The sequence below is a fragment of the Dama dama genome, chromosome 19 (assembly GCF_033118175.1).
Source record: "Dama dama isolate Ldn47 chromosome 19, ASM3311817v1, whole genome shotgun sequence".
Classification (NCBI taxonomy): domain Eukaryota; kingdom Metazoa; phylum Chordata; class Mammalia; order Artiodactyla; family Cervidae; genus Dama; species Dama dama.
Genome location: NC_083699.1, coordinates 74,052,856 through 74,077,868, shown reverse-complemented (window position 1 = coordinate 74,077,868; position 25,013 = coordinate 74,052,856). Strand labels below are relative to the sequence as shown.

Genomic DNA, 25,013 nt, shown 5'->3' with positions numbered 1-25,013 from the left:
GACAGACCCACCAGCAGCCAAGCCTGGGGCCTGGTCTGCCCTGGCGAGTCCCCATCTGCTCTGGGTCTGTGTCCTCTGTACGTTGGGTGGGGCTGGTGATCTCAGGTGGCTTCACAGAGGGTCCCTGGATTGTGGACTGTGGCTGGTCCTGGGTGGGGAGGCGATGGAAACCAGCCTTACCTCTGTCCTCCTTTCCCAGGAGGCAGTCACCCTACGCAGGGTTTGCCCAATGTGTCACAATTGCTGCTCCAGCGCCAGATCACCAAGCCACACCGCAGATGGGAGCTGGGCGGTCTGCACTGTGGTTCTCAGGGGTGAAGTGGCCACCCCTGGCCCCGGGGCCTTGGCTGTGCGGTGCCCGCATACCACCTGGTGACCTTGGTCACCCTTTCCCCTCCTCCACCTCACTTGGGGGGTCTAAGCTATGTGATTTCCAGTTTTGACATTTGGTGTTTTGGGGGGCTGTGCTCCCCAGCTGGACCCCAGGCCTTGAGGTGCCCCTGGCAGCCCGGCTCCCCACCCCTCTCCACAGCCACCCCTCCTGCCTGTTTCCTGCCCTGTCCCCTTGCCCTTTTCCTGCCTAAATGTTTACTCAGCCCTGCACGAGATAGCCACGCTCACTCATGAATTACTGCGAGCCTGGCGTGAAAACAGCAGCCTCGTAGGTCAGAGGTCTCCGGGCTGCCGAGCCCTGCCCAGCTCACTTCTTGCTGGCAGAATTCAATCCTTTGCACCCAAGATCAAGGCTGAGGTCCCCATTTTCTTGCTGGCTGTCAGCCGGACTGGCTCTGAGCTCCTCCACCACCCACAGCTCCTGGCCATGCACCCACAGCTCCCAACCGTGGGCCCACGGTTCCCGGCCACATGCTTATGGTCGGCAGGAGAAAGCCTCAGACTCTGAATCCCTCTGACTTCGTCCCCAGCCCCAGCTCATCTGATGAGGGCGGACCTACTGTGCTGGGGGAGGGTATCTGCAGGTGTGCACACCCTGGGGCAGTGGGGGGGTGGGGGTGGGGAGGAAGTCACAACCAGGGTAGCTTCCTGGGTCGCCTGAGATCCAATGCCATAGGCCCCATGTCCTCTTCCTCTCCCGAGCCTGACCCAGGAGCAGGAGACGCCTGCCCCTAGAGAGCTGCTTGCCCTGGGAGCTTTGCCAGAGAGTGAAAGGATCAGAGAGCACCGCAGTGCTGGGGAGGCACCCTACGTGCTTCCTGGCACTTGAGCAGCGTGGGCCTTGCCTTGGGCTATGTCCCTCCAGGGAGGGGGTGGGGGACTGGCTGGCTGGTGCCCACCTTGATAGCCCTCCCACTGTGAGAACAGAGCGTCCTGCTCTTGCTGTCACCTAAGCGCTCCATGAACGCCTTCCCCCGCCCCGGTCCATGCACAGCCCCCCAGAGCAGACTCCCCACCCTCCGGGCCAGGTCCCTCTTCTGGAACCCCATCCCCTAAAGCCAAGTTCCCATACTGAGTTTATGCTTCAGCTCTCATCCAAACCTTTACCCCCCTTTCCGTCCCCTCTGACCGCAATCCTGCACTAACTACCCTAGTCAGCCAGTCAGGTGACTGAGAGTCCTCTTGGTGATAACATCGTGTAGGTACTTAAATTGCTACTGTAATATGATCTGCAATGTACACATCCAGGCCGTTTCTCCAGGGCAAGACGAGCTCACAGACCCCTGAGCCACGGACCACCTGAAACCTCCTGCCTCCCGAAACCACATCTCAGAAATGACTCGAGACGGTGATTCACCCCAGCTCCTCTGCTCTTCCCCTAAACACATCCCCCAACCCAGAGACCCGGTGGAGGCGGATCACGGCTTGTCTCCCCTTGCTGGCTTGGCGCCTGCAGTAAACCCTAACTCTGCTGCAGCTGTCGGCATGCGGCTGCCTGTGCCCAGGGCACTCAGCTTGGCTACACTTCTCTCAGCAACACGGTTTCTAAGGAGACGAGCCTTCCAGGTCAGCCCGACCGACTCTCACTTTCTCACAGCTCCTTCGACTTGGCGCCAAGCAGATTCACCGGGACCCCAGTCCTAGTCTAGGCCTCTGTCTCCAGCCCCTTTCCCCAGAGAGAGTGGCCTCTCAGCTGCTCTCAGGTCAAGGGGTTTGTGCTTTGGGCTTTTGGCATCACAGTCTGTCTGTGTTCTTTTAATTTTTTTTTTTTTTTTTGGTGGCGGGGTTGGTGGCCTGCCATGTGGCATGCAGGGTCCCTAACCAGGGAGTGAACCCACGCCTCCTGCAATGGAAGTGTGGAGTCCTAACCACTGGGCCACCAGGGAAGTGCCCTTGTCCTTCTAATAACTAAGTAAATTCTACCTTGATGTGAATTGAAGATGTGGTTAAATTTCAGAACTGGGGGCTTTTGGATTCAGAATGCATTAACTCTAGAACCTAGACACACATGGGCTTACACAGGGGAGGGCGTTCCCAGGCTTGCCCCTGAGAATTCTGGGAATCGTCTGGCCTCAGGTGAGGTCACAACGGTCAAGTCTTTTGTCCTCCTCAGACCTGTGTGGTTGGTGTCCCCTGATACCAGGCTTCCCGCGCCCTTGACCGCCCCCACTGGGGAAGGTCTTGAGCTCGCAGCCCGGGCCCCGAGTCTCATGCTGCCCTGACCCTCCGCTGGCCAGAGGAAGGGCCTCACCCTGACACCCACAGGCCACAGAGCCTCTGGGACCACAGCAGTGGTGGAGGCATCAGGCGGGCGGAGTGAAGAACACCTACTGGGTCCCTCTCTAAGGGTAAGGACTCGCAACAAAGCAAAGAAACGCAATGCAGTCAGGGCCGTCGGCTCTGCAGCTGAGTGTCGTTGAGGACACATCAGGCCTGACCGTCCCTCTCTCTCCGGAAGCCCCTGGTCCAGGACTCAGGTGGGTTTTCTGACTCACCCACCTCACTGTGTGGGCAGCGCGGTGACTGTGATCAGTCGGGGGCCTGCTCCTTCCCGGCCATGCTCCTGCCTATTTGACATGAACATTTTCCTCTCCTGGCTGGAAGCAGCTGAGAGGGCTGGTGAGATTTTATTATTTTGTTGTTATTTTTCCTTTTCAAACAATTGCTTTTCAGTAAGTCCTGGTGACATTCATGCATTTTTCTCTAGATGAGAGCAAAGTCCCTGCCTGCCTCCCTCCAAGTAATGACCCTGTGGAGTTTGAGCACGTTCCAGAAGGTTCCAGAAAGGAGGCAGTGAGCTGACTCTGGAGAAAAGGTTCTTGGCCAGAAGCCAGCTTCAGGCCAGATGGGTCCCTGAGGCAGTGAGGCAGCTGCACCCAGGTCTCTGGGAGCTGTGAAAGTGCCCATTTCTGCATGAACTTGGCGCACATGCCGCCCAGGGGAATATGGACCGCAAGTTTGCCTGTAGGGGGCCTGGGGTACATTGATGGCTGGGGGTGGTTCTCATCTGTGTGACTGATGGGAGAAGAGAGGGAGGCTGGCTGGGCTGGAGCCAAGCTCATTGGCTTGGCTGGGGACCTGCTCCCACCTGGCTCCATGGGAGCCCTGGAGCAGGGCAGCTATGGAGTTGGACTGTCCCGAGGGTAGGCCAGCCGGTTGGGGGAGACCCCCAAATCCGGCATTGACTGTGGAGTTGGGGTATAACCTTGATGAGAACATTCAAGGTGTTGGTGTCTGGGAGCCTGTGCCCACGAATCTAGAATGTGGTGGGGTCCCCAAGGCCCACAGTTTACAGAATCCTGTCTGAAGAATGAATCTGTGGGGCAGATTATGAATGATTACAACCCCTCTTTATAATCATTCAGAATTTGAAACAAGACATGAACCCAAGTGGCCCAAGTGACCACCCAGGCTTCAGTAGTGGAGTCAGCCCCCTGCCCCCAGGGATCCTGGTATCACTGCTGTGGGCTCCCCAGATGGGGTTCCTCTTACAGCCAGACTCTGTCCTCACGGAACCACACTCTAGAGGCAGAGACCGCGGGTCTGGAGACAGTAGAGGGAGGAGAAGGATCAGGTGTGGAGGGCGAGGGGTGGTCTTCTGAGGTCACCTTCGGTCAAAGCCAGGAGTCAAGTGGGTATTAGGAGCAGAGACCCTGAGTAGGGCGTGTGCCTGCTGGTGGAACAGCAAGGAGGCTAGAGGGCTGGAGGGTGAGGTGGGTGGTAACAGGTGGGCAGTCACGGGGCCACCTTATCAAGTACTGCAGATGGGCTCAGATGACAGGAATTTATCTTCTCACGGCCTGCAGGTTGGACATCCAAGACCATGGTGTGTGCAGGGCTGGCTGCTCACGAGGCCATCCGTCTGCACTTGGTCCTGATCTCCTTCTCATAAGGACACACTCATCTGGGGTCAACGCCCACCCTGGTGACCTCATCTGACCTCAGTCACCTCTTTCCACAGAGTCACACTCTGAAATGCTGGGAGTCAGGATGTCAACACATGAATTGGGGGGGGGGGGGGCACATTCAGCCGGTGGCAGCCGCTGCTGTCTAAGGAGCGTGCCCAGAGGTGTGCAGTTGCTGCTGCTGCTGCTGCTAAGTCGCTTCAGTCGTGTCTGACCCTGTGCGACCCCATAGACGGCAGCCCACCAGGCTCCCCTGTCCCTGGGATTCTCCAGGCAAGAACACTGGAGTGGGTTGCCATTTCCTTCTCCAATGCGTGAAAGTGAAAAGTGAAAGTGAAGTCGCTGAGTTGTGCTCTTAGCGACCCCATGGACTGCAGCCCACCAGGCTCCTCCGTCCATGGGATTTTCCAGGTGAGAGTACTGGAGTGGGGTGCCATTGCCTTCTCCTAGAGGTGTGCAGTAACCAAACCCTAATAAGAGAGAGAGGGTCTCTCCTGCCTTGGAAGGAATTTTGAAAATAATTAATAATCTTAAAGTATTTCTCAACATCCTTCTGAGGACTGTTTTTTTCCTTCACGGCAGGGACCAGATGGACACTTGTAGATTCTAACAGAAAACAGAAGCCAGTTTATTTTATGAAACTCATGTGTCCCCAGACCACAAGGCATCTTGTGAAATTCATGCCCTGTTTTAATCTCTGCCAAGCTCAGATTTTATTTCAAAATACTAGCTGGTGTTTGCATGAGGTAGAAGGAGGGGAGAGTCATCCTGCTTTTTAAAAGCCCCCAACAGCTGTGTCCCAGCGCAGACAGCATGAGATGAAATGGCACTAGACACTAGCTTTGTGTCAAGGTCAGCACAGAAAGGAGAGTGGGGAGGGGAAGGTCCCTCAGCCTGCCCAGCCCTGCCACCCATTCGCCCTCCATTTTTGTCACACTGAGCCTGAGGTCACGCCCAACATGCAAGCTCTGACCCCAGTGTAGTGTCAGTGTCCTTCCGCTCTTGCTGTCATGTCACTAACTTGCCCAGCTTTTGATGGTGCAAGGTGGGAGGTGATGGAGAAGATCCACCAGGATGGGAGCTGCCATTGGGTGAACAGGTCAGACATGAGCTCTGCGGACGGGGCTGTGCAAACACACCTGTGGGCTTTGGATAGGGCTGAAGCTCAACAGTGGCTATAGGACTGGGAAAGGTCAGTTTTCATTCCAATTCCAAAGAAAGGCAATGCCAAAGAATGTTCAAACTACTCCACAATTGCACTCATCTCACATGGTAGCAAAGTAATGCTCAAAATTCTCCAAGCTAGACTTCAACAGTACATAAACCAAGAACTTACAGATGTTCAAGCTGGATTTAGAAAAGGCAGAAGAACCAGAGAGCAAATTGCCAACATCTGATGGATCATAGAAAAAGCAAGGGAATTCCAGAAAATCATCTACTTCTACTTCATTGACTATGCTAAAGCCTTTAACTGTATGGATCACAACAAACTGTGGAAAATTCTTCAAGAAATGGAAATACTAGACCACCTTACCTGCCTCCTGAGAAATCTATATGCAGGTCAAGAAGCAACAGTTCGAACTGGACATGGAACAGTGGACTGGTTCCAACTTGGGAAAGGAGTATGTCAAGGCTGTATATTGTCACCTTGCTTACGTAACTTCTATGCAGAGTACATCATGCAAAATGCTGGGCTGGATGAAGCACAAGCTATTATCAGGATTGCTGGGGAAAGTATCAATAATCTCAGATAAGCAGATGGCACCACCCTTTTGGCAGAAAACAAAGAAGAACTAAAGAGCCTCTTGATGAAAGTGAAAGAGGAGAGTGAAAAAGCCAGCTTAAAGCTCAATATTCAGAAAGCTAAGATCATGGCATCGGTTCCACCACTTCAGGGCAAATAGATGGGGAAACAATGAGAGACTTTATTTTCTTGGGCTCCAGAATCACTGCAGATGGTGACTGCAGCCATGAAATTAAAAGACGCTTGCTTCTTGGAAGAAAAACTATGACTAACCTAGACAGCATATTACAAAACAGAGACGTTACTTTGCCAACAAAGGTCCATCTAGTCAAAGCTATGATTTTCCCAGTAGTCATGTATGGATGTGAGAGTTGGACCATAAAGAAAACTGAGTGCTGAAGAATTGATACTTTTGAACTGTGGTGTTGGAGAAGACTCTTGACAGTCCCTTGGACTGCAACTAGGTCAAACGAGTCAATCCTAAAGGAAATCAGTCCTGAATATTCATTGGAAGGACTGATGCTGAAGCTGAAGCTACAATCCTTTGGCCACCTGATGCAAAGAACTGACTCATTAGGAAAGACTCTGATGCTGAGAAAGAAAGAAGGCAGGAGGAGAAGGGGATGACAGAGGATGAGATGGTTGGATGGCATCACTGACTCGATGGACATGAGTTCGAGCAGGCTCCGTGAGATGGTGATGGATAGGAAAATCCAGCATGCTACAATCCATGGGGTCGCAAAGAGTCGGACACGAATGAGCGACTGAACTCAACTCAACTGGGGGCCCACTGAGGATTCCACGCCAACCTCACCCTTCCTGTCCAGACCCTCCAGACCCTCCCCTTCCCGAGGGCAGTCGAGAGATGACTACAGAGAGTTAGACAAAGACAGGAAGATAAGACCCAGGAATCATTGTGCACCCCCTGATGAATTAAGGGGTGTGGGGGATGGAAACTGATGGATGTGACATCACAAAGGAGAAACAAGCAGCTGTAGTCCCTCCTGGCAGAGACCCTACCTCTGCCTGAAAGAAGTCTAGAAAGAAAGAAGAATAATCCAGGATGAATTAGGTCTGCAGAGCAGACACCTGTTTATAGAAACGTATCCTTTAGTCCAGAGAAAACGCCACAGGACAAGCAACCTGGTTCAACAGAAACTCTATAGGGAAAGAAGTGGGGTTGGGGGTGGGGGGCTACAGAAGCACAGTGGACACCAGCTGGTCTCCATCTATAGACTGAATCTATGATGCCAGTAAACACACTAGGAAAACGCAGACGTTGCCGGGACTGTGCCGGAAGAGTGATGATCTCAGGGAACCCGATTTGATCCCAAGGACATCACAGGACCCCAGAGGACTCGAGCCGGAGCAAAGGCTGGATGCCCCCCGCCCCCGTGTCTCCTGACCTCCAGGCTGACCAGGGAAGGTCGAAGGCATCCTTGTGGGAAGGACACATGCAGGTGTTCAAGTGGGGAAACCCTGAGGTCATTGGGGTTTATTGTACGATTCTGTCTTCATCTGTTTGAGATGTTGCCTGCTTCTCCCTGAGAAGTAAAGGAAAGCTTTGGAAAATATCATTTTCATGATTTCTCTTGTATTACCACCTTTGGAAATGGGATGTGTTTAAAAAGCCAAGCATTTACATGAAAACAAAGTAGATCAATTGGTTATATTATGTTGTAAAATTAAAATCATTTCACTTTAAATCATCCTGTTCTGGTTTATACACAAAAAGCCTAAATCTAGATGAAAAGTCCGTGTCCTGTGTGGGGCCGGCCCCTTGCTTACTTACTAACCCACTGTCTACACAGGAGGCCCTTCTGGGAAATGGGTCAGATGGGTCCCCCAGGTGACAGGGACCTACCGTGGCAGGCAGCCACCTTCCAGACCTAACCTGGAGAGAAATCTGAGCACTCTCATGTTGAACCATCTTAGCTCCCTCCTCGGCTCACCGAGGCCACCCCACCCTCAGCATTAGCAGCACAGTCACAGCCTCCAAGCCGCCGCTCACCCCGACCCCTCCACTGACTGCCCTCCCGCCACGGCAGCCACGTGGGAGCCCGGGGGCAGGGGTGCTGAGGAACTGGCCAGGCTCTGGGCATGGACCAGTGCTCCCCCTCAGCCTGGCTGTCCTCCTGCCTGTGTCCTCAGCTCAGGACAGGGGTCTCTCTGAAGGACCGCCCCGCCCCTGCTGGCTTCCTCACTGGCCAGCTTCCTGCTGGCTCTGCCCACAAGTGCCCATGGGCACAGGAGGCTGGGAGCAGGGGCCGGCCCTGCCTGCTCCTGTTTCCAATGGCGTCTGTGGGCTCAGAGGAGCCAGTTGGCTGTTCCTCCAGGGGTTACACAGACGCTTAGAGGCACACATAGGTGGGCAAGCCCTCGGGGAAGCCATGGGGAGGAAGCAGGTGAGGGGCAGCAGGTGTGTGTTGGAGGGAACAAGCAGCTGCCCTGTATAAGGCTCGTGGCCACTAGGGCGCGTCCAAAAGCCTGTAGTCATAGAAACCAGACATAGAACCCACGAGAAACGTGCTTATGAGGGGAGCCCACCCAGGCCAGACAGCAGTACCGGAAGCTCCCCCAGTCCTGCCCTGAGGCCCCTCCACACGCCGCACCCAACCACACAGGTAACCACCATCCCAGCTTCTCGTGATGGGCCAGGAAAATTCAGTTCATGGCCATGTGAAGAATCAAACAGGGAATTTTACTCCAAACTGAGGGTTCTAACCCGGGAAGCAGATTCTCAGAAATTCTGAGCACTGACCACCTGCTAGGTGGAGTTTAAAGCACACTCAGGGATGTTTTTGAGACAAAGGATTATCCATCAAAATGACAGTCTGGCATTTTACTTCAAGGGCACCAGGGGTGTAGAGGCCAGGTAGCATGTACACAGAAAGAGGCTGGTCACCATGACCTTCTACTGTCATTCCTTGAAGAAGTGTCATCGCCAGCATCCGAAGGGAGAGAATGAGTCCATCTTAGTGGGGTGCAGGACTTCCCACCCTGAAGGAGGTCAGGTTCATGTGTGAGGCAGAGGCCCAAACAAACATACAGAGAGGATCTTGTGTTTGATGTTTCATCACAGTTATCACCGCCTGTGTGTTTGAACAGGTCACCGCCCAAGTGCGCTTGCTTCCTTAGAGTCAATAGTTTACTCTGGTCTGGCTCTTGTTTTCCTAAGCAGTTTTTATTGCAGTGAAACACACATCACATGACATTTGCTGTCAGCAGCATTTCATACATCCCCTGGGTGGTGCAACCCTTCGCTTTGCCTAGTTCTGGAACATTCTGTCACCCCAAAGGAGCCTTGCACCATTACCTATCACCCCACCCCAGCCTCAACCCCTGACACCCACTAAGCTACTCTTATCTCCATGGGTGTGTTACTCTGGGTATTTTCTGCTCGGCTTCCAGTCTCTCTCACCAATAGTTGCTTTGTGAATAGCTGTGATTTTAGCATGGTTGTGGGAGCAGGTCCATCTTTGTCCCTCTCCTGGGAGGGACAAGTTTTTGTTAGAACATCTATTTTTTTAGATTATTGACACAGTTTTTTTTTAAAATATTTATTTTTGGCTCTGCTGACTCTTCGTTGCTTTCAGTCTTTTCTCTAGTTGCGGTGAGTGGGGGCTCCTCTCTAGTTGTGGTGTGCGGGCTTCTCTTTGCAGTGGCTCCTCCTGTCATGGAACACGGGCTCTGGGGCACAGGCTCAGTAGCTGTGGAGCAGGGGCTTAGAAACTCTGCAGCATGTGGGATCTTCCCGGACCAGGAAGGGAACCTGTGTCTCCTGCATTGGCAGGCAGGTTCTTTACCACTGAGCCCCCAGGGAAGTCCTGAACACCTCTTTTCAATTCTATTTAAACTCTGACTAACCACTGCAGGGCCGCCAGACTTGCCCATTTGTTTTTAGATTGAAATGCCTACACTTCTTCATCCAGAGTCCCTCTTCCATCCCTTTCTTTCTCTCTGACCTCAGTTGTCCACTCCTGGACTTTGCTGGTGGGTCCTCTGCTGCAGGGCCGCGTGTTGGGTCCACTAATATGTCATTGTGCGGGGACTTCATCCCCACTTCGTTGTTAACTCCCACACTGACTGTGAGGCTGTCCCTGTGCGGTGGGGGCATCCCTTCCTCCATGGCTCATGGCCACGTGGAGCCCTTTTCCCATGTGGAAAGCCCCCAGGATGTCCTGGGCTGCCCACACCCCCGACTGCACTGCCACGAACCTCCGGGACACATTCTTACTGGACCAGCGCCGGGTGTGTGTGTGTGTGTGAGTGTGTGTGATCAGGGTCTCAGCTTGGGGCCCCCGAGGGCCTGGCAGACTCCAGGCTGTTTCCCAGGTCCTCAGTGTGACCACGGTGGGGGCGGGGCTGTTACCCTCGTCCACATGCACTCTTGTGTTCATAGTTGGCATGGATCCACAGGACCACACACACAGCTCAGGTCAGGGGAACACATGCACATGTGAGTGTGCATCTGTGTTGTGTGTATGCACATGTGTGAATCTGGGGGTGTGTGTGCTGTGAGTGTGTGTGTGTGTGTGTGTGTGTGGTGTGCATGTGCGTGTGTGTGTGTGTACAGGAAAGCTGGTCCGTCTGTCCCAGAGGGAGGAGGTCGCTCCTGCTCCCCAGCCAGCGCTGAGGCTCTGCCGTCCCCATCCGACTTGCCCTCTCACTGGACTTGCCCTCTTGCTGTCTCCTGCCTGGGAATCTGCCAGTCCCTTCCTGGAGAGGGCTGGGTGACAGCCTCCAGAAGGCAGACAGGCCGACGCCCAGCTCAGGCGAGGGTGCCTGTCTCCCTGTGCTCCCTGGGCGCGGGCCCCGTAGGCCTGGGACGTGAGCCTCGGGAGGTCCACTCAGTGCTTCGGCGTCTCCTTGGGCTAGAGAGCCGCCGGCAGCCACTCTTCCCTCCCGCCACCTGCCTGGCGGCTCAGCAGCCTGATGGCAGCCTGGTCCACCCAAGAGAGCCGGTGGGGGCAGCATCCGGCAGCCACGGCAACCCAGCAGGAGGGGGAGACCTGCTGATAGGCGGTCCCCTCGCCCTGCGGTGAGGGGCCAGCTGAGAGGCCAGGTGAGCTGGCTCTCCCAGAGACCCTCTCTGCCTCTGCGCCAGTCCCGTGGGCACTTAGGATGTCTTGGCTGGAACTCATGAAAGCTTCCCTGGCGAGCAGCCCCCAGGACCTGGGGTCTTCCCCACATCACCCCAACACTTCACACACTCACCTGGTCAGAAGGCCACAGCCCCCGCTGCCTCCTAACAAGCGATGAGGGGGCAGGCAAGGCTCAGGCCCCGGGGACCTCAGGACCATCGCGCCCAGAGCAGCTTCGGGATGCGGAGCACTGACAGGCAGCCCTGTTTCCCATCTCTCACCTGGGAATTGGCACCATGCTGGCTCAGGGTCATCTGAGGATTCAGTGAACTGATGCATGTAAAGTACTTAGAGGCACATGGGCCCAGAACAGTTGTGGGTAAGTGGATAAGTTGTGAATAAGGTTTTCATCATTTTTTTTCACTCTGCTTGTGCTGAACAGAGGTTGCCCTCCAAGCTTGGGGAGGACAAAGGAGAGGCTGTGAAATCAGGAAACTGGGGCCACGTGGGGACAGCCGGGACCTTCCTAAATCCTCAAATGGAAGAGACGCCTCTCTCCCATAGATGGTGGGTTAGGAGAGGGAGGAGCGGGCAGTCTATTTAAAATGCGCTGTGTTTCTGGAGAAACCTCTTGGGACATGAAAGGACACTCAGCGCTGAAGAGAAGAGGGACGGTTTTACTGTCCTCCCTCCAGACTCCAAGTCCGCCTGCAAACGCTTCAGCCCAGTGTCTTCCATGGATTTTATTTTTTTTATTTTTTTTCATTTATTTTTATTATGGATTTTAAAGGTCGAGTCACAGTGGCCATTTGTGTCCCCAAAACAGTCAACTATAAACAGTGGGGCAGATGGAGCTGGAAGCTGCGAGAAGGGAGTGGTAATGAATGTGCACGACGGGACGGGTCGCCTGGAGGATGGCAGCTGGGAGGGAAGCACGGACAGAGCCCTGTCTCGGCTTGCTCCCGCCTCGAGACGGGGTTCCCAGCGCAGCCAAAATGGGTGGTGCTGTCTGTGCCGTCCCCTCCCTGGGGCCAGTGGGAATTGCAGCTCTGGCCCTGGAGCCCACCTGCCTTCCCCACAACCCCGAAGAGCCACGAGGTCAACAGGCAGCCTTCCAGAGCCGGCAGTAGACCACAGTCCACCCTGCAACGTGGGGGTTTCACAGGACGGACTGCACAGAAAGGTACACCCCCGCTGAGCCCCTGCCCACGTCATTCCTTCCTTCACTCCAGCAGAGTGAGCGACTCTGCGCTGCAGACTGGAGGGGCGGGTGGCATGAGAGACTGTGCCCTGTGGACACGACGTCCAGCCAGGGAAGTAGACGCGGAGCTCACACCCACACATGCACACACACACACACACACACACACACCTGCACATGTGTCCCTGCCGGAAGGTCAGTGCCCAGGCAGAGCTGACACCTGAGTCAGAGAGTGTCATTGACTAAGCCCTGTGGGGGGCCTGGGCCTCCATCAGTTCTTGCCTAGATGACTTTTGACCCGGATTCAGAAATCTGCTCTGGCTGATGAGGACTCAGCAGCCGCTGCTCCAGCCCACAGGCAGTGAGAAGGGGCTCCCTGGAGGCCGCTGTTTAGCACACACATTCACATGTGGATGTGTGTGTGTGTGTCTGTGCACACGTGTGCATGTGTATTGGTGATGCCAGAGCAATGGCTGTAGGACTCCAGGGAATGACCCCAACTCACTTCTCAAAGCCCTCTGCCACGTGGGTGACAGGAGGACCTGACCAGATAGCTGCAAAGCCCAGAGAGCCCTGAGCCACATGCGGACCCCTGAGCCATCCTTCCTCTTCTGCTTTGGGGGTCAAGCTGCCCACAAGTGGGGCTGGAGTCAGGAGAGGTGAGTGAAAAAGTTGGTGAAGCTAGGGCCAGATTCAGCTTTTATTTGAAAAAATTTTTAAATTAATTAATTTACTTTTGGCTGTGCTGCATCTTTGTTGCTGCAGGGGCTTTTCTCAGGTTGCAACAAATGGGGACTCCTCCTCGCTGGGGTGCATCGGCCTCTCACTGGGGTGTTTCTCTGCTTCGGAGCACAGGCTCTAGGGTGCAGAGGCTTCTGTAGGTGCGGCTCCCGGGCTATAGAGCACAGGGCAGAAGCTGTGGGGCAGGGGCTTGGTTGTCCCTCAGCGTGTGGGATTTTCCCAGACCAGTGATTGAACCCACGTCCCCTGCATTGGCAGGTGGATTCTTAGCCACTGCCCCACTGAGATGTCCTACTTAAACTTTTGATATTTTGTTTATTATTAATTTCAGGGGTGGGCATCCATTTTGATTTATTATATTATTTATCCCACTGCTGAGTTTTTGGCACCCACCTATATTTTTACCCAAGTGAGCAAGGCTCTCCCGCCTGGGCTGGTCCTGCCCGCAGGGCCCCTGAGCCCTCTCCTGACCTTGGGGGACCCAGGCCAGCCCCCCTGCACCCACCACAGCATCTGGGGGTTCCTGTCCTTTGTACATCTAAGCTGGAGTGACCTGGCAACGCCTTGGGCCTAGTGGGATGGGAGGGGCAAGATGAGAGGACCCTGCGGTGGGGTCTGGACCCCCAGGGTGGGTGGGGAGAGGCCTGCAGTCACCCCAACCCCGCTGGAGGAGGGTAAGGGTGGTGCCTCCTGCCATCAGATGTCTGCCCAGAGTCACTGGTTTCATTTCCTAAGAGGGAAAGTCAAAACAAAACAAAAACCAAACGGATGCCTCAGCAGGGCAGTGTAAGAAACGAAGAGGAAGCAGTTAAACATCAGGCAGACTGCCAGCTTTCTTCTTCCTGATCTCAAGCTCATTCCTGAGCATTAAGGTCCCAGAAAGTGAACTTGGACCCCAAATGTGGGCTTGTGAGTGTGAGCATGCAAATATGTGTGAGTGTGATGGTGAGCCTGGGTGTGCAAGGGTGTGTACCTGTGAGTGTGCAAGGGGAGGGGTGAATGGCAGAGAAAGGAGAAAGGTACCCAGTAGGAGACTCCAGGGGCTAGACCCGCCATGAGACAAGGTCTCATGGGGCGAAGCTGTGTGTTCCAATGACAGCCACGCAGGCAGACCCAGGGCTCGGCCACTAAACAGAGGTGTTGTCATGACAGGCGTTGTGTGAAGTGTGTTGGCTTCCAGCCGAGGAGACCGAGACCCGCGAGGCGGGGGTGTGACCCTTGCACAGTTGGGCTGGCTTCCTTATCCAGTGCTCCCCTCTCATCACCCGGGTGGGCTCGTGCATGTGGGGCTCTGTCCCCAGCTGTGTGTGTTCAGGGGCCCGTACCCCATCTCATTTCTGGAGAAGAGGGTACCCCAAGCAGTGTCTTCAGCTGACAGCAGGAGATATTTCTCAGGCTGGTTCAGCTGGAAAGGGATGTTTGAAGGGACAGCAGGGGCTCAGGGCCTGATGGGGTGGCCAGAGAAGCAAGTGGAAGCTTATAAAAGCAGCACTCCAAACCTCGAGACCCCCTAGCCCCTGCCCTGTCACTGCACACTCGTGCCAGGAAAGTTCCTGGCCGCCTGCCGCCCACCCTGACCCTGGATGCTGAGGCCCTAGAAGCTGTCCAAGCTCACCTGCACCTGGAAACAAGCCTGTCACATGCTGGGCCCCCTCCCCCACCTGAAGCCTCACCTGGGGCACCCAGCTCAGCCGGGGTCAGGCTGCTGGGGCTGGAGGGGTGGGGGTGGGGGGGAGCTCTGGTTCCTACGCCAGGGCACGGATGTCCCGGCGTGTCCCCAAATACAGACGGGCCATTCAAAAGACACTGGTGACAAAAAGGAACAGACTGTTGGCAAAATGGTCCTGTCATGCGAGTGTATGCTCCTCGGTTCTTTGTCTCGTCACAACAAAAATTTGGAGTGACAGACATTAAAGCCCCTTGGCGGGTCACAGCTCTCGGAGGACAGACCTTGTTATAGCTCTTAAATAAACCAGTGTTACAGCTCAGTGTTACAGCTCAATTTATTTAGATAATAGCAGGAAAATCCATCTTTGAGGTGTGAGGACATGTCGATCCAAAGACGCGAAGAGAAGAGCGCCCCATCGAGCGGGGGAGAGAGAGAAAAAGGAGAGAAGGCTTTGGCTCCTCTTTTGATATGTTTCTCTGTCCCTGGGCCTGTCTTATGTAAATTGGGCCAGCCAGGAGTGTTGTTTGTTTTACCTGAGATTCTCACTCTGGTCCTCGGACCTTCCTTTGTTCTATTTTCGCAGGCTTTCCCTTCCAGGTCTTTTAGCCACCGCCATTTTGGACTCTTTCTCCCTATTCTAACTACCTAACATTCCCCCCTCAAGAGATGGGAGACCCAATTCTTTGGGAGTAGGGGCGTCGAGGTCTCTCTGGCTACTTCCTGCTGAACTGGGACGGCGAGGGGCATTGGGCCTCCCCCTCTTGCTAGTCTAAGGTCTCAGAGTCCTTATAGTGGTGTCCATCTAAGGGTGACTGATGTTTTCTGTGGTTGGCTGTAGTTTTATCTTTGTTGAACTGGCGCTGCATGTCATAGCTTGACCTGGGTAGTGACAAGACAGGTTGGACAATTGACAGTACATGGAACAATCATTAGCAGCATCAGTACGGCGTAACAAGGACTAGTAGGGGCATTAGCCAATTTCAAATTCACATCGCCAGGATGGCTCAAGTCCCTCCTTGTTCAGGGATCAGAAGATCTATCTCCTGTCTGTTTTGGAGTACAATCTCTGCCAAGCTGTGTTGGCCCTTTAGAGCTGTCTTGAGAAATCTTATCCCCAGAGACCAGATTTTGGGGTTGTTTATTAGAAGGGCACTCATTTGTAGTTCTGAATAGGTATCTGAGATCTCCCAGGGGCTCACAGGTGTATTGAGTGTCCTCTTCTGTTTTCTTCCATGGCTTGACTCGTGAGTAGTGAATCCAGGAGTCATGACCTGGCACCTTGACCGCTGTGGGAGTAGAAAGTATTACAGGGTAGGGGCCCTTCCATGTGGGCTGGAGCTGAGTCTTTGGGGACCCATCTTTCCAGACTTTAATTAGGACTTGAGTCCCTGGAGCATATAGTGGCGAGTCTTCAGAGTCTTTTGGGTCCTGGTTTATACCCCACAAGCGTATATCCTGTTGGAATTGCCCAACAGCCATGGTATAAGACTGGAGGGTCTGAACCTCTGGATCTAGGAAGAGGTCATTGACATAAACAAAAGGTCTCCCATATAGCATCTCATAAGGACTAAAACCAACCTGTTACTTAGGGGAAATAGGGGTATGGAGGAGAGCTATTGGTAAAGCCTCCTTCCATCCCAGGGAGGTCTCTTGGGTTATCTTTTTTTATTGCTGATTTTAAGAATTGGTTGGCTCTTTTTACTTTTCCTGAAGACTGAGGCCTCCAGGCACAATGGAGATAGTAAGTAATGCCCAATGCTTTAGAGATTCCTTGGGTGATCTTAGAAGTAAATGATGTCCCATTGTCACTTTGTAATGACCTGGGCAGACCAAACCTTGGAATGATTTTATGGAGCAGTTTTTTCACTACCTCCTCAGCCTTGTCAGTCCGGGTGGGAAAGCCTTCAATCCATCCTGTGAATGTATCTATCATGACTAATAGGTATTTATACCCTTGAGAAACTGGCATCTGGGTGAAGTCCATCTGCCAGTCCTCTCCTGGATAAGCCCCACGTTGCTGGACGGGCTGCGCCAGCTGGGGTCTTCGAGCTCCTTGGGGGTTGTTTAATTGGCAAGTGGGACAAGAGGAGACCACTTGTCTTATAGCTGTTTGGAAGCCTGTTCCTCTGAAAGACCTTTCTAGTAATCTTTGAAGGGCCTTTTCTCCTAAATGAGTGGTGGCATGTAAGGAGTTAACCAACTTCCATTGGAGGTTCCCAGGCAGAAAAAGGAGCCCCTCCTTTTGGAACCACCCCATATGATCTTCTTGAAAGCCCTCACGCTTAGCTTTAAGAGTCTCACCTTCAGTATATGAAGGAGTTTCTGGCAAGTTAGTCTGTGGACCTAAGGTGGCAACCCCTATTAGGTCAATGTTCTGTAACGCTGCTCTCTTAGCTGCCTGATCAGCTGCTTTGTTCCCTCGTGCCACTTCAGTGCTCCCTTTTTGGTGTCCTTTGTAGTGGGAGACTGAAACCTCTGTGGGCAGATGGACTGCCTCTAAGAGTCTAAGGATTTGATCACCATATTTGATTGGGGACCTTCGGGTGGTCAAACGGCCCCTTTCTTTCCCAATAGCTGCATGTGCATGTAGCACCAGAAAGGCATACTTGGAGTCAGTATAAATGGCTATTCTTTTTCCTTTTCCCAGCTCTAAAACTCGAGTCAGGGCTATGAGCTCAGCTAATTGGGCTGAAGTACCTGGCAGCAGAGGCTTGGCCTCTATGATCTCAAAATTGGAGACTACTGCATATCTGGCTCTTCTTTTTCCATCCAAGACAAAGCTGCTTCCATCAATGTTCCAGATTTCTTCAGGATTGATCAGAAGATCTTCTGACAATCCCTCTCGGGGTTTTGTCCAGTGGTCCAAGGTTTCTAGACAAGAGTGAAAGGGGAGAGACCCCTCGGGGCTAGGCAGGAGGGTGGCTGGGTTAAGAACCTCACAAGGGGATATAGTGAGGCCTGGATTTTCCATCAGTATTACTTGATATCTGAGGATTCTTTGATCAGACATCCATAAATGGCCTCTCCCATTTAGGAGTTGTTTTACTTGGTGGCTGGTAAAAATAGTTAGTTTGTCCCCAAAGGAGAGCTTTAAAGCATCTTCTGTCATTATTGCAATAGCTGCAAGATTTCGAAGGCAGGGGGGCCAGCCTTGGGCGGTTGGATCAAGTCTCTTGGATAAGTAAGCTACAGGCTGGGGCTCAGATCCCAACCTTTGAGTTAACACTCCCAAGGCTATTCCCTCTCTTTCATGGACATAAAGTTGGAATGCTTTTTTTGGATCTGACAACCTCAAGGCAGGTGCCTGAGTTAAGGCCTGTTTTAGTGTAGCCTCTGCCTTCTTTTGAGGAGTTCCCCACATTAGTGGGGTTGAATCATGTCGTCCCTTTAAGCTTTTATATAAGGGCTGGGCAATTAGACCATAGTTGGGTATCCAGATTCTACGGTACCCAGTTAGCCCCAGGAAAGCTCGCAAATGTTTTCGAGTCGTGGGGGAGGGCAACTGGAGGATTTCTTGTACCCGATCAGAGGACAGCCTCCTGGACCCATGTGTAATCTGAACTCCCAGGTAACTGACCTTTGTCTCGACCATCTGTGCCTTAGAATGGGAGACTTTATATCCCTGTTCTGCCAAAAAGTTTAGAACCTGAATTGCATGTTGTTGAGCACTTTTCTCATCTGGAGAGCAGATTAGTAGGTCATCTACATATTGTAATATTTTCCCATTAGGTCCCAGGTCCAGATCTAGGAGATCCCAGCTAAGGGCCTGTCCAAACAAGTGGGGGCTATCTCTGAACCCCTGAGGTAATACTGTTCAAGTCATCTGTTGGTGTTTTTCTCCTGGGGCCTCCCACTCAAAGGCAAAAAGATATTGGGATTCTTTAGCCAGTGGTATGCAAAAAAATGCATCTTTGAGATCCAAGACTGTAAACCACTTGGCACTGGGTGGGATTTCTCCCAAGATTACCTAGGGATTGGGTACTGTGGGATGGAGGGGGACTACAGCTTCATTTATGATCTGGAGATCTTGAACCATTCGCCAGGTTCCATCCTTTTTCTTTACTGAGAGGATTGGGGTGTTACATGGCGAACTGGTGGGGACCAATAGCCCACAAGCAAGGAATTTATTTATTAAAGGCTGTAGTCCCTCCTGAGCCTCTCTTTTGAGAGGATATTGTTTCCAGTTAGGAAACCAAGTGGGATCTCGGAGGACAATAATGACCGGTTCAGCTTGGTGGGCTCTTCCAGGAATCCCCTGATCCCACACCTGGGGGTTAATTTTGTCTTCCCATAGTCTTTGTTCTCTCTCTATTGGAGAAGGTGTAATGGATTCTTCAGTAGTAACCAGAAGCTGTAGGGCCCTAGGGGCTGAAAAGCTTCCCATCACAAGGGTGGTCCCCAGTTTAGTGAGTATGTCTCTTCCCATTAAGGGAGAAGGACACTCAGGGACCACCAGGAACTGGTGGGAAAATATCTGTCCATCCCAGCAACAAAGAAGTGCTTGGGTGAATCTTCTAGTAGTTGCTTTTCCTGTAGCACCCAAAATGGTACAGGTTTGGGACAAGGCTCCGGAGTAGGAGATCAAGACAGAGTAAGTAGCCCCTGTGTCAACCAAGAAATTCTCAGACCTGCCTGCCACATCCAGTTGCACCCTTGGCTCCAGCCCCGTGATGGTTATCTGTGACAGGCGGGCTGGCTGGAGCGGGCCGCTTCAGTCCTCTTGAACCATCGTGAGGGAAGGCTTGGCGCTTGACCTTGAGGCTCTTGGGTCCCGAGGGCAGAGTGCCACCCAATGTCCCAGTTGATGGCATTTGTGGCAAGCTGTTCTAGGAGACTTGTCACGGTTAGGACACTCTTTGGCCCAAGCCCTGCCTGTCTACAGATTAGGCATTTGCCTCGTGCCTTGTCATTCAAGGGCTCGGGGTGTGCCATAGGGCTTCCCTGGAGGGCGGCCAGCATCTGGGCATGCCTTGTCTCTTTCCTTCTCTCCCTCTCCTGGGCCTTGGCCTCCTTCTCCTGTTCTCCGTTATAAAAGGTATTGGTGGCTGTCTGGATCATCTCATCTAGAGAGGCAGCAGAGTCCTGCTGCTGTAGCTGTTGTAACTTAATTCTGATACCTGATGCACACTGGGACAGGAATTTGTCCTTTAAAATCACCTGTCCTCCGTAAGAGTCTAGGTCCAAATTGGTAAACTTTTGGAGGGCCTCTTTTAGCCTTTCTAGAAAGGCAATGGGGTTCTCATTGGACTCCTGAGTTATTGCTGAGACCCGAGCATAGCTGATTACTTTTTGCTGGGCTGCTTTCAGTCCTGCATTTATACAGGTTAGAAAATGATCTCTTTCCCAGATGTGCTCAGGGTCATTATAATTCCAGTTAGGATCGGAGGAGGGGACTGCAGTTTCCCCTACTGGGTATCTATCGCTTGACATGTGAAGCCCTGTTGCATACCTCCGGGCTTCCTTTAAGACCCTAGTCTGTTCAGGGTCAGATAAAGTTTGACTAAATATGACCATGATGTCCTTCCATGTCAAGTCAAAAGCCAAGGTAATATGTTGGAACATATCTATGTATTTGCCTGGGTCATCTGTATAGCTTCCCAGGTCTTGTTTGATCTGTCTTAGTTCTAAGAAGGGTTTATGGACTCGGGTTGGTCCGAATTCTCCAGTTTTAACTAAGGGACATACTCGAGCTGGCTTTTGTGCAGGGGGTGCTCCTGGGTATGGGGGCACGCTTGGAAACAAGGAAGAAGCACCAGGCAACTCGGGAGCTGTGGAAGGTGAGCCTTCATGGGGGGGTTCCTTCTCTTGGTTGCCTGTGCCTAACACTATTTGCCTAGTGGGCTCCCTTTTAGGGCGTACAACAATCCCATACTTAAATCAGAGTTCTTTCATATCTCTCAGTCTGAAGAAAATTTGGACATAGGGGATCTCTGTCCATTTCCATTGTCTTTTGCAGAATAATTCTAATTGCAGAATGGTATTGTAATTTAAAGTCCCATCCTCGGGCCAGTGTTCCTCGTCCCCCAGTGGATACCGTGGCCACGCAGTGGCACAAAAGAATTTTAAACGACTCTTCCTCAGAGTTAGAGGATTGAACAGCTTCCAGTTGTCAAGGATGCATCTCAAGGGCGTCTGCCGGGAAGTGGATTGGTTATTTCCCATCTGAAAAACAGTCATGTTAAGGAGGAAAAGGAAAAGAAAAAACTAACAGGCTTTTTGAAGCTTATCTTACCCAGTATTGTGGCAACCTGAGAGCCAGGCATCCCCGGGTCAGGATACAGATCTCCAGGCAGGCTGAGGCGTGACAACCTCCTAGAGATCAAATCCCCAGGCAGGTAGAGGCGTGACGACCTCCTGGGACTCTTGGGACTAGAGTATCCCCGAAAGGCTGAGGGGTGACAACCTTTCGAGGACAAGATCCCTAGGCAGATCAAGGCGTGATGACCTCCTGGGACCCCCTGACTGGAGTTTGGGCGTCCCCAAGATCTCCAGTGTGACCAATGCTAGGTAGGACTAAGGGGTTGGATATTATACAGTTCTTCCCTCCCAAGGCCAGCTATTTTCTGGTTATCCCTCTAGTAGAGGCAACATTGTGGACCCAGATGGGGCTGAGGAAAGGAGCGTGAAACAGGAAGGAAGGGGGCAGAGCACATCCTTTGGAAGAATAACATAGCACCAGAGCATAGCGTAAACGATTAAAGTCAATTGGGTCCAATTGAGCAAACTTTAATCCCCAATCTGTAAGCCAATGGCTGGGATGACCCTCCCACTCATTAGCATATGAATTCGCCCCACTCGCAAAACTTAGGCCACATTCCACGGCCGGTACCCTGTAGAATGGGCGCTTCTCTCTGAATCCTAGCAAATACACCTCCCACTTATCGCTTTGTCTCACTGAATTTTTGCAATAGGACCTCAGAGCCTAGGCATCCTGGGTTTTGGTTGGGCTCGAGTCCCGGGAGAAAGAGCTGAAGGAAAGGAGGAAAAAGCAGTGGGAAAAACGTGCCAAGGAATCCCCTTCATAGCCTACTGGAAAATTTGCTAGATATCTGACCGGTGCTCACAGCTTTTATTGGTCTGATTTTTGGCACAAAGAGTAAGGACAGAAGAACCCCCACCGGCTTGGGTTACCGCTACTGGGGCTCAGCAGTAGTGCCTTTGGGACATACCGAAGAGTAGCCTCTCCAGAGTCCCTCTGGCGCCCACTGCCGCCTGCCTGTTCGCGGGGGGTTCAAGGAAACAAGAAACGGGAGATTGTAATTGTTAGGCATGTCCTTCCAGCCATAGGAGCGAGGACCTCCTACCTTAACTGGAGATCTTCTGGAATCTGAGGCTGAGCCACGTGGGTTTTCTGCTGAGTTCGGTTTTTGCTGCCCCGGTTTCCAGCACGACGGGCCTTCCCCTGCGCTGGGTTTTCTTCGCATTCCGCTTCTACCGCAGGAGCTTCGCCGAGTTGGGCTCCTGCTGCGCTTGGCCTCTTCCACGTGGAGGTTGTTTCAGTCAGGTTAAACCCGAGTCACGGCACCATAGATGTCACGCGAGTGTATGCTCCTCGGTTCTTTGTCTCGTCACAACAAAAATTTGGAGTGACAGACATTAAAGCCCCTTGGTGTGTCACAGCTCTCGGAGGACAGACCTTGTTATAGCTCTTAAATAAATCAGTGTTACAGCTCAATTTATTTAGATAATAGCAGGAAAATCCATCTTTGAGGTGTGAGGACATGTCGATCCAAAGACGCGAAGAGAAGAGCGCCCCATCGCGCGTGGGGGGGGGGGGGGGGGGGAGAGAGAGAGAAGAGGGCTTTGGCTCCTCTTTTGATATGTTTCTCTGTCCCTGGGCCTGTCTTATGTAAATTGGGCCAGCCAGGAGTGTTGTTTGTTTTACCTGAGATTCTCACTCTGGTCCTCGGACCTTCCTTTGTTCTATTTTCGCAGGCCTTCCCTTCCAGGTCTTTTAGCCACCGCCATTTTGGACTCTTTCTCCCTATTCTAACTACCTAACAGTCCCCTGGACGACTCTCCAGAAAACTAAGCTGAGGAAGCAAAAGCCAAGCCCCAAAGGATTCCTTTTAGAGAACATCCTTAAAATGACACAACTATGGAAAGAGAGGACAGATTGGCAGCTGGTGGGGCTGGAGGGTTGGGACTGAAGAGATGAGGGCAGCGGGAGCGAGCTCGTGGGGAAGGGAGGCTCTGTGTCCGTGTCACCATCCTGGTGTGACAGTGCTCTGCAGTTTGCAGCATGTCACCACGGGGGAAGCGGAATTAAAGCACAGTCTGTGTTATTTCTTACAACTGCATGTCAATCTACTACATCTCAATTTTTTTTTTTTTTTTTGAGTTTAAATGCGTTTTATTTTTAGACAACCTACATGACACGTTTTTCTCAAAAACAATGCCTCCGCTCCAAATAAATCAACGTTCAAAACAAATGAAGAGCTCGAGATGACATCAGTCCCATCTGTCTAAGTCCTGGTGTTGTGTGGATGAAAAGCAGTGGCCAGCCAGTTATGACGACAGGTGATTGATCCAAAGTAACTGCCAACTTTGTTAACATTTTTCCATCTCTAAACCATCCTTAAAGAAAATCATATATGGGGTTACACCATCCTCACGGTAGTCCAGCAGAGCAACCATGCCATCTGGATTCATGTTTTCACCAATAAAGAACTGATAGTTTTTGAAATTAGCAAGGATGTGCTTGATTTGTTCTGCAGCCCCTGTCATAAAAGGTTTTACTCTTTCTGGTCTCTGTTCTTCAAGTTTCCCTTTGATTGACTTCATGTAATCTTTGATGTACTTCTTGTAGGCTTCTTTTGTGAAGCTGGTTTCCTGCAAGTGATGGTTCATGACAATGTCGACACCAGTGATTACTGTGCTTTCGGTACCTTCGCCCTCGGGGCCTTCAGCGGAGGCATTTCCACCAATGAGCGAGTCATCGATGTTACCCTCTGTCCTACTGACCATCTTCCCCTCCACCTCCAGACACAGCCCGTCCGCGACCTCCCGGATCTTGTAGATGTCGGAGAACATCTCGTCATGGCTAATGAGGTCCCGGTAGATGATCATGATGGCGACTGGAGGGAGGCGACAGCGGCGCTGGCTTAGCAGGAGCCCGGAGCTCAGAGCGAGCGCAGTGCGGCCGGAGCGGCGCTCGGGGGGAGGGGGGAGCGGGCGGAAAAGCCATCTCAAAATTTTAAATGTGATAATAATAAAAAAAGCAGACAGCAAGGGCCAGGACAGGTGTCACTGCACATGGGTATCTGGACATCTTCCTGGCACCCATGCCCAAGGCTTCTATGAGGCAGGCTCTCTGTCCTGCTTAGAAACTCACAGACCAAAAATGAAAAAGAAGGAAAAAGAGAGAGGAAAACAGTCTTTATTCTTCCATGGAAAAAAAAGAAAACTCACAGGCCAGAAGTGCAGGCTGGGCTCCTTGAGACTCGCCCTAGCAGACCTCTCTCTGGGCAGAGCTTGGGTTGGGGGTGGGGGTGTCGCAGGGAGGCTGAGCTGCTCCTGCCTCTCAGCACATCTCCTGCCATCCCAGCTGACATATTTCAGCATCACCTTCTGTGTGGCGGCACCACCATCAAGAGCAGATCACAGCTGTGCCTCTCCTGCACATCCCAGGAGTTTGGCAGCTCCAGAGACATAGCTCTATATATCTTACTTTTAATCTTATCTCCTCTTCAGTTTGTTTCATGTGGACTTTGGACTTTGGGTGAGTTTGCAAAGACAAGTGAGCATCTGAATCCTGGTGAAGATGCTGGAGGAGAAAGCATCCCTGGGCTGACCTGGCCATGGAGCCAGTGCTCCCCCACCCAGCTTGCCTTGGAATCTGCCTGGGGCTGCTCTCTGCGGGACCCTCACCTGCAGATATATGGAGCCACAAACACAGACCATCGCGCTGAACATGTGTCTCCTGAGGTGTGTCTCACTCTACCAACTCAGGGTCTTAAGCAGACCCAAGAGTGCAGACGGGACTCCCGAGCACCGTGTTCTGCACTGTCACCTCAGGTTCTGCTGACGTGAGAGGGGAATGGAGTCAGAGCTGCATGGGGGACCATATAGCAGATGCAGAGATGGAGCACTCCAGCCACGGTGTCCCGGGATGCGAGAAAAAGCAACCGAGCAAATTCCTCCTCCTGATTTCTCCTGGTGGCTTGCGGCTTAATCTGCTCATTTCTCCCCATTTATTTCATTCTATTTATAAGTTGCTGGCACCATGTAATTCTATCTGGTTGTAGTCACAGAGGAGAACTGAGAGTTTGATTTT

At 52.4% G+C, this 25,013-nt stretch overlaps 1 protein-coding gene across 1 annotated transcript; it reads right to left on the bottom strand.

Annotated features, from left to right (window-relative positions):
• Positions 1 to 23,135: 23,135 nt before the first annotated feature.
• LOC133073665 (translationally-controlled tumor protein) lies at positions 23,136 to 23,917 on the bottom strand. The gene has a single exon (XM_061167483.1). It carries the CDS (start codon positions 23,804 to 23,806, stop codon positions 23,288 to 23,290), a length of 519 nt encoding a protein of 172 aa, XP_061023466.1. The 5' UTR covers positions 23,807 to 23,917; the 3' UTR covers positions 23,136 to 23,287.
• Positions 23,918 to 25,013: the final 1,096 nt, after the last annotated feature.

Bases quoted from the DNA above. Each gene is read 5' to 3' on its own strand.
- LOC133073665 (XM_061167483.1), bottom strand. From the start codon at position 23,806: ATGATCATCTACCGGGACCTCATTAGCCATGACGAGATGTTCTCCGAC.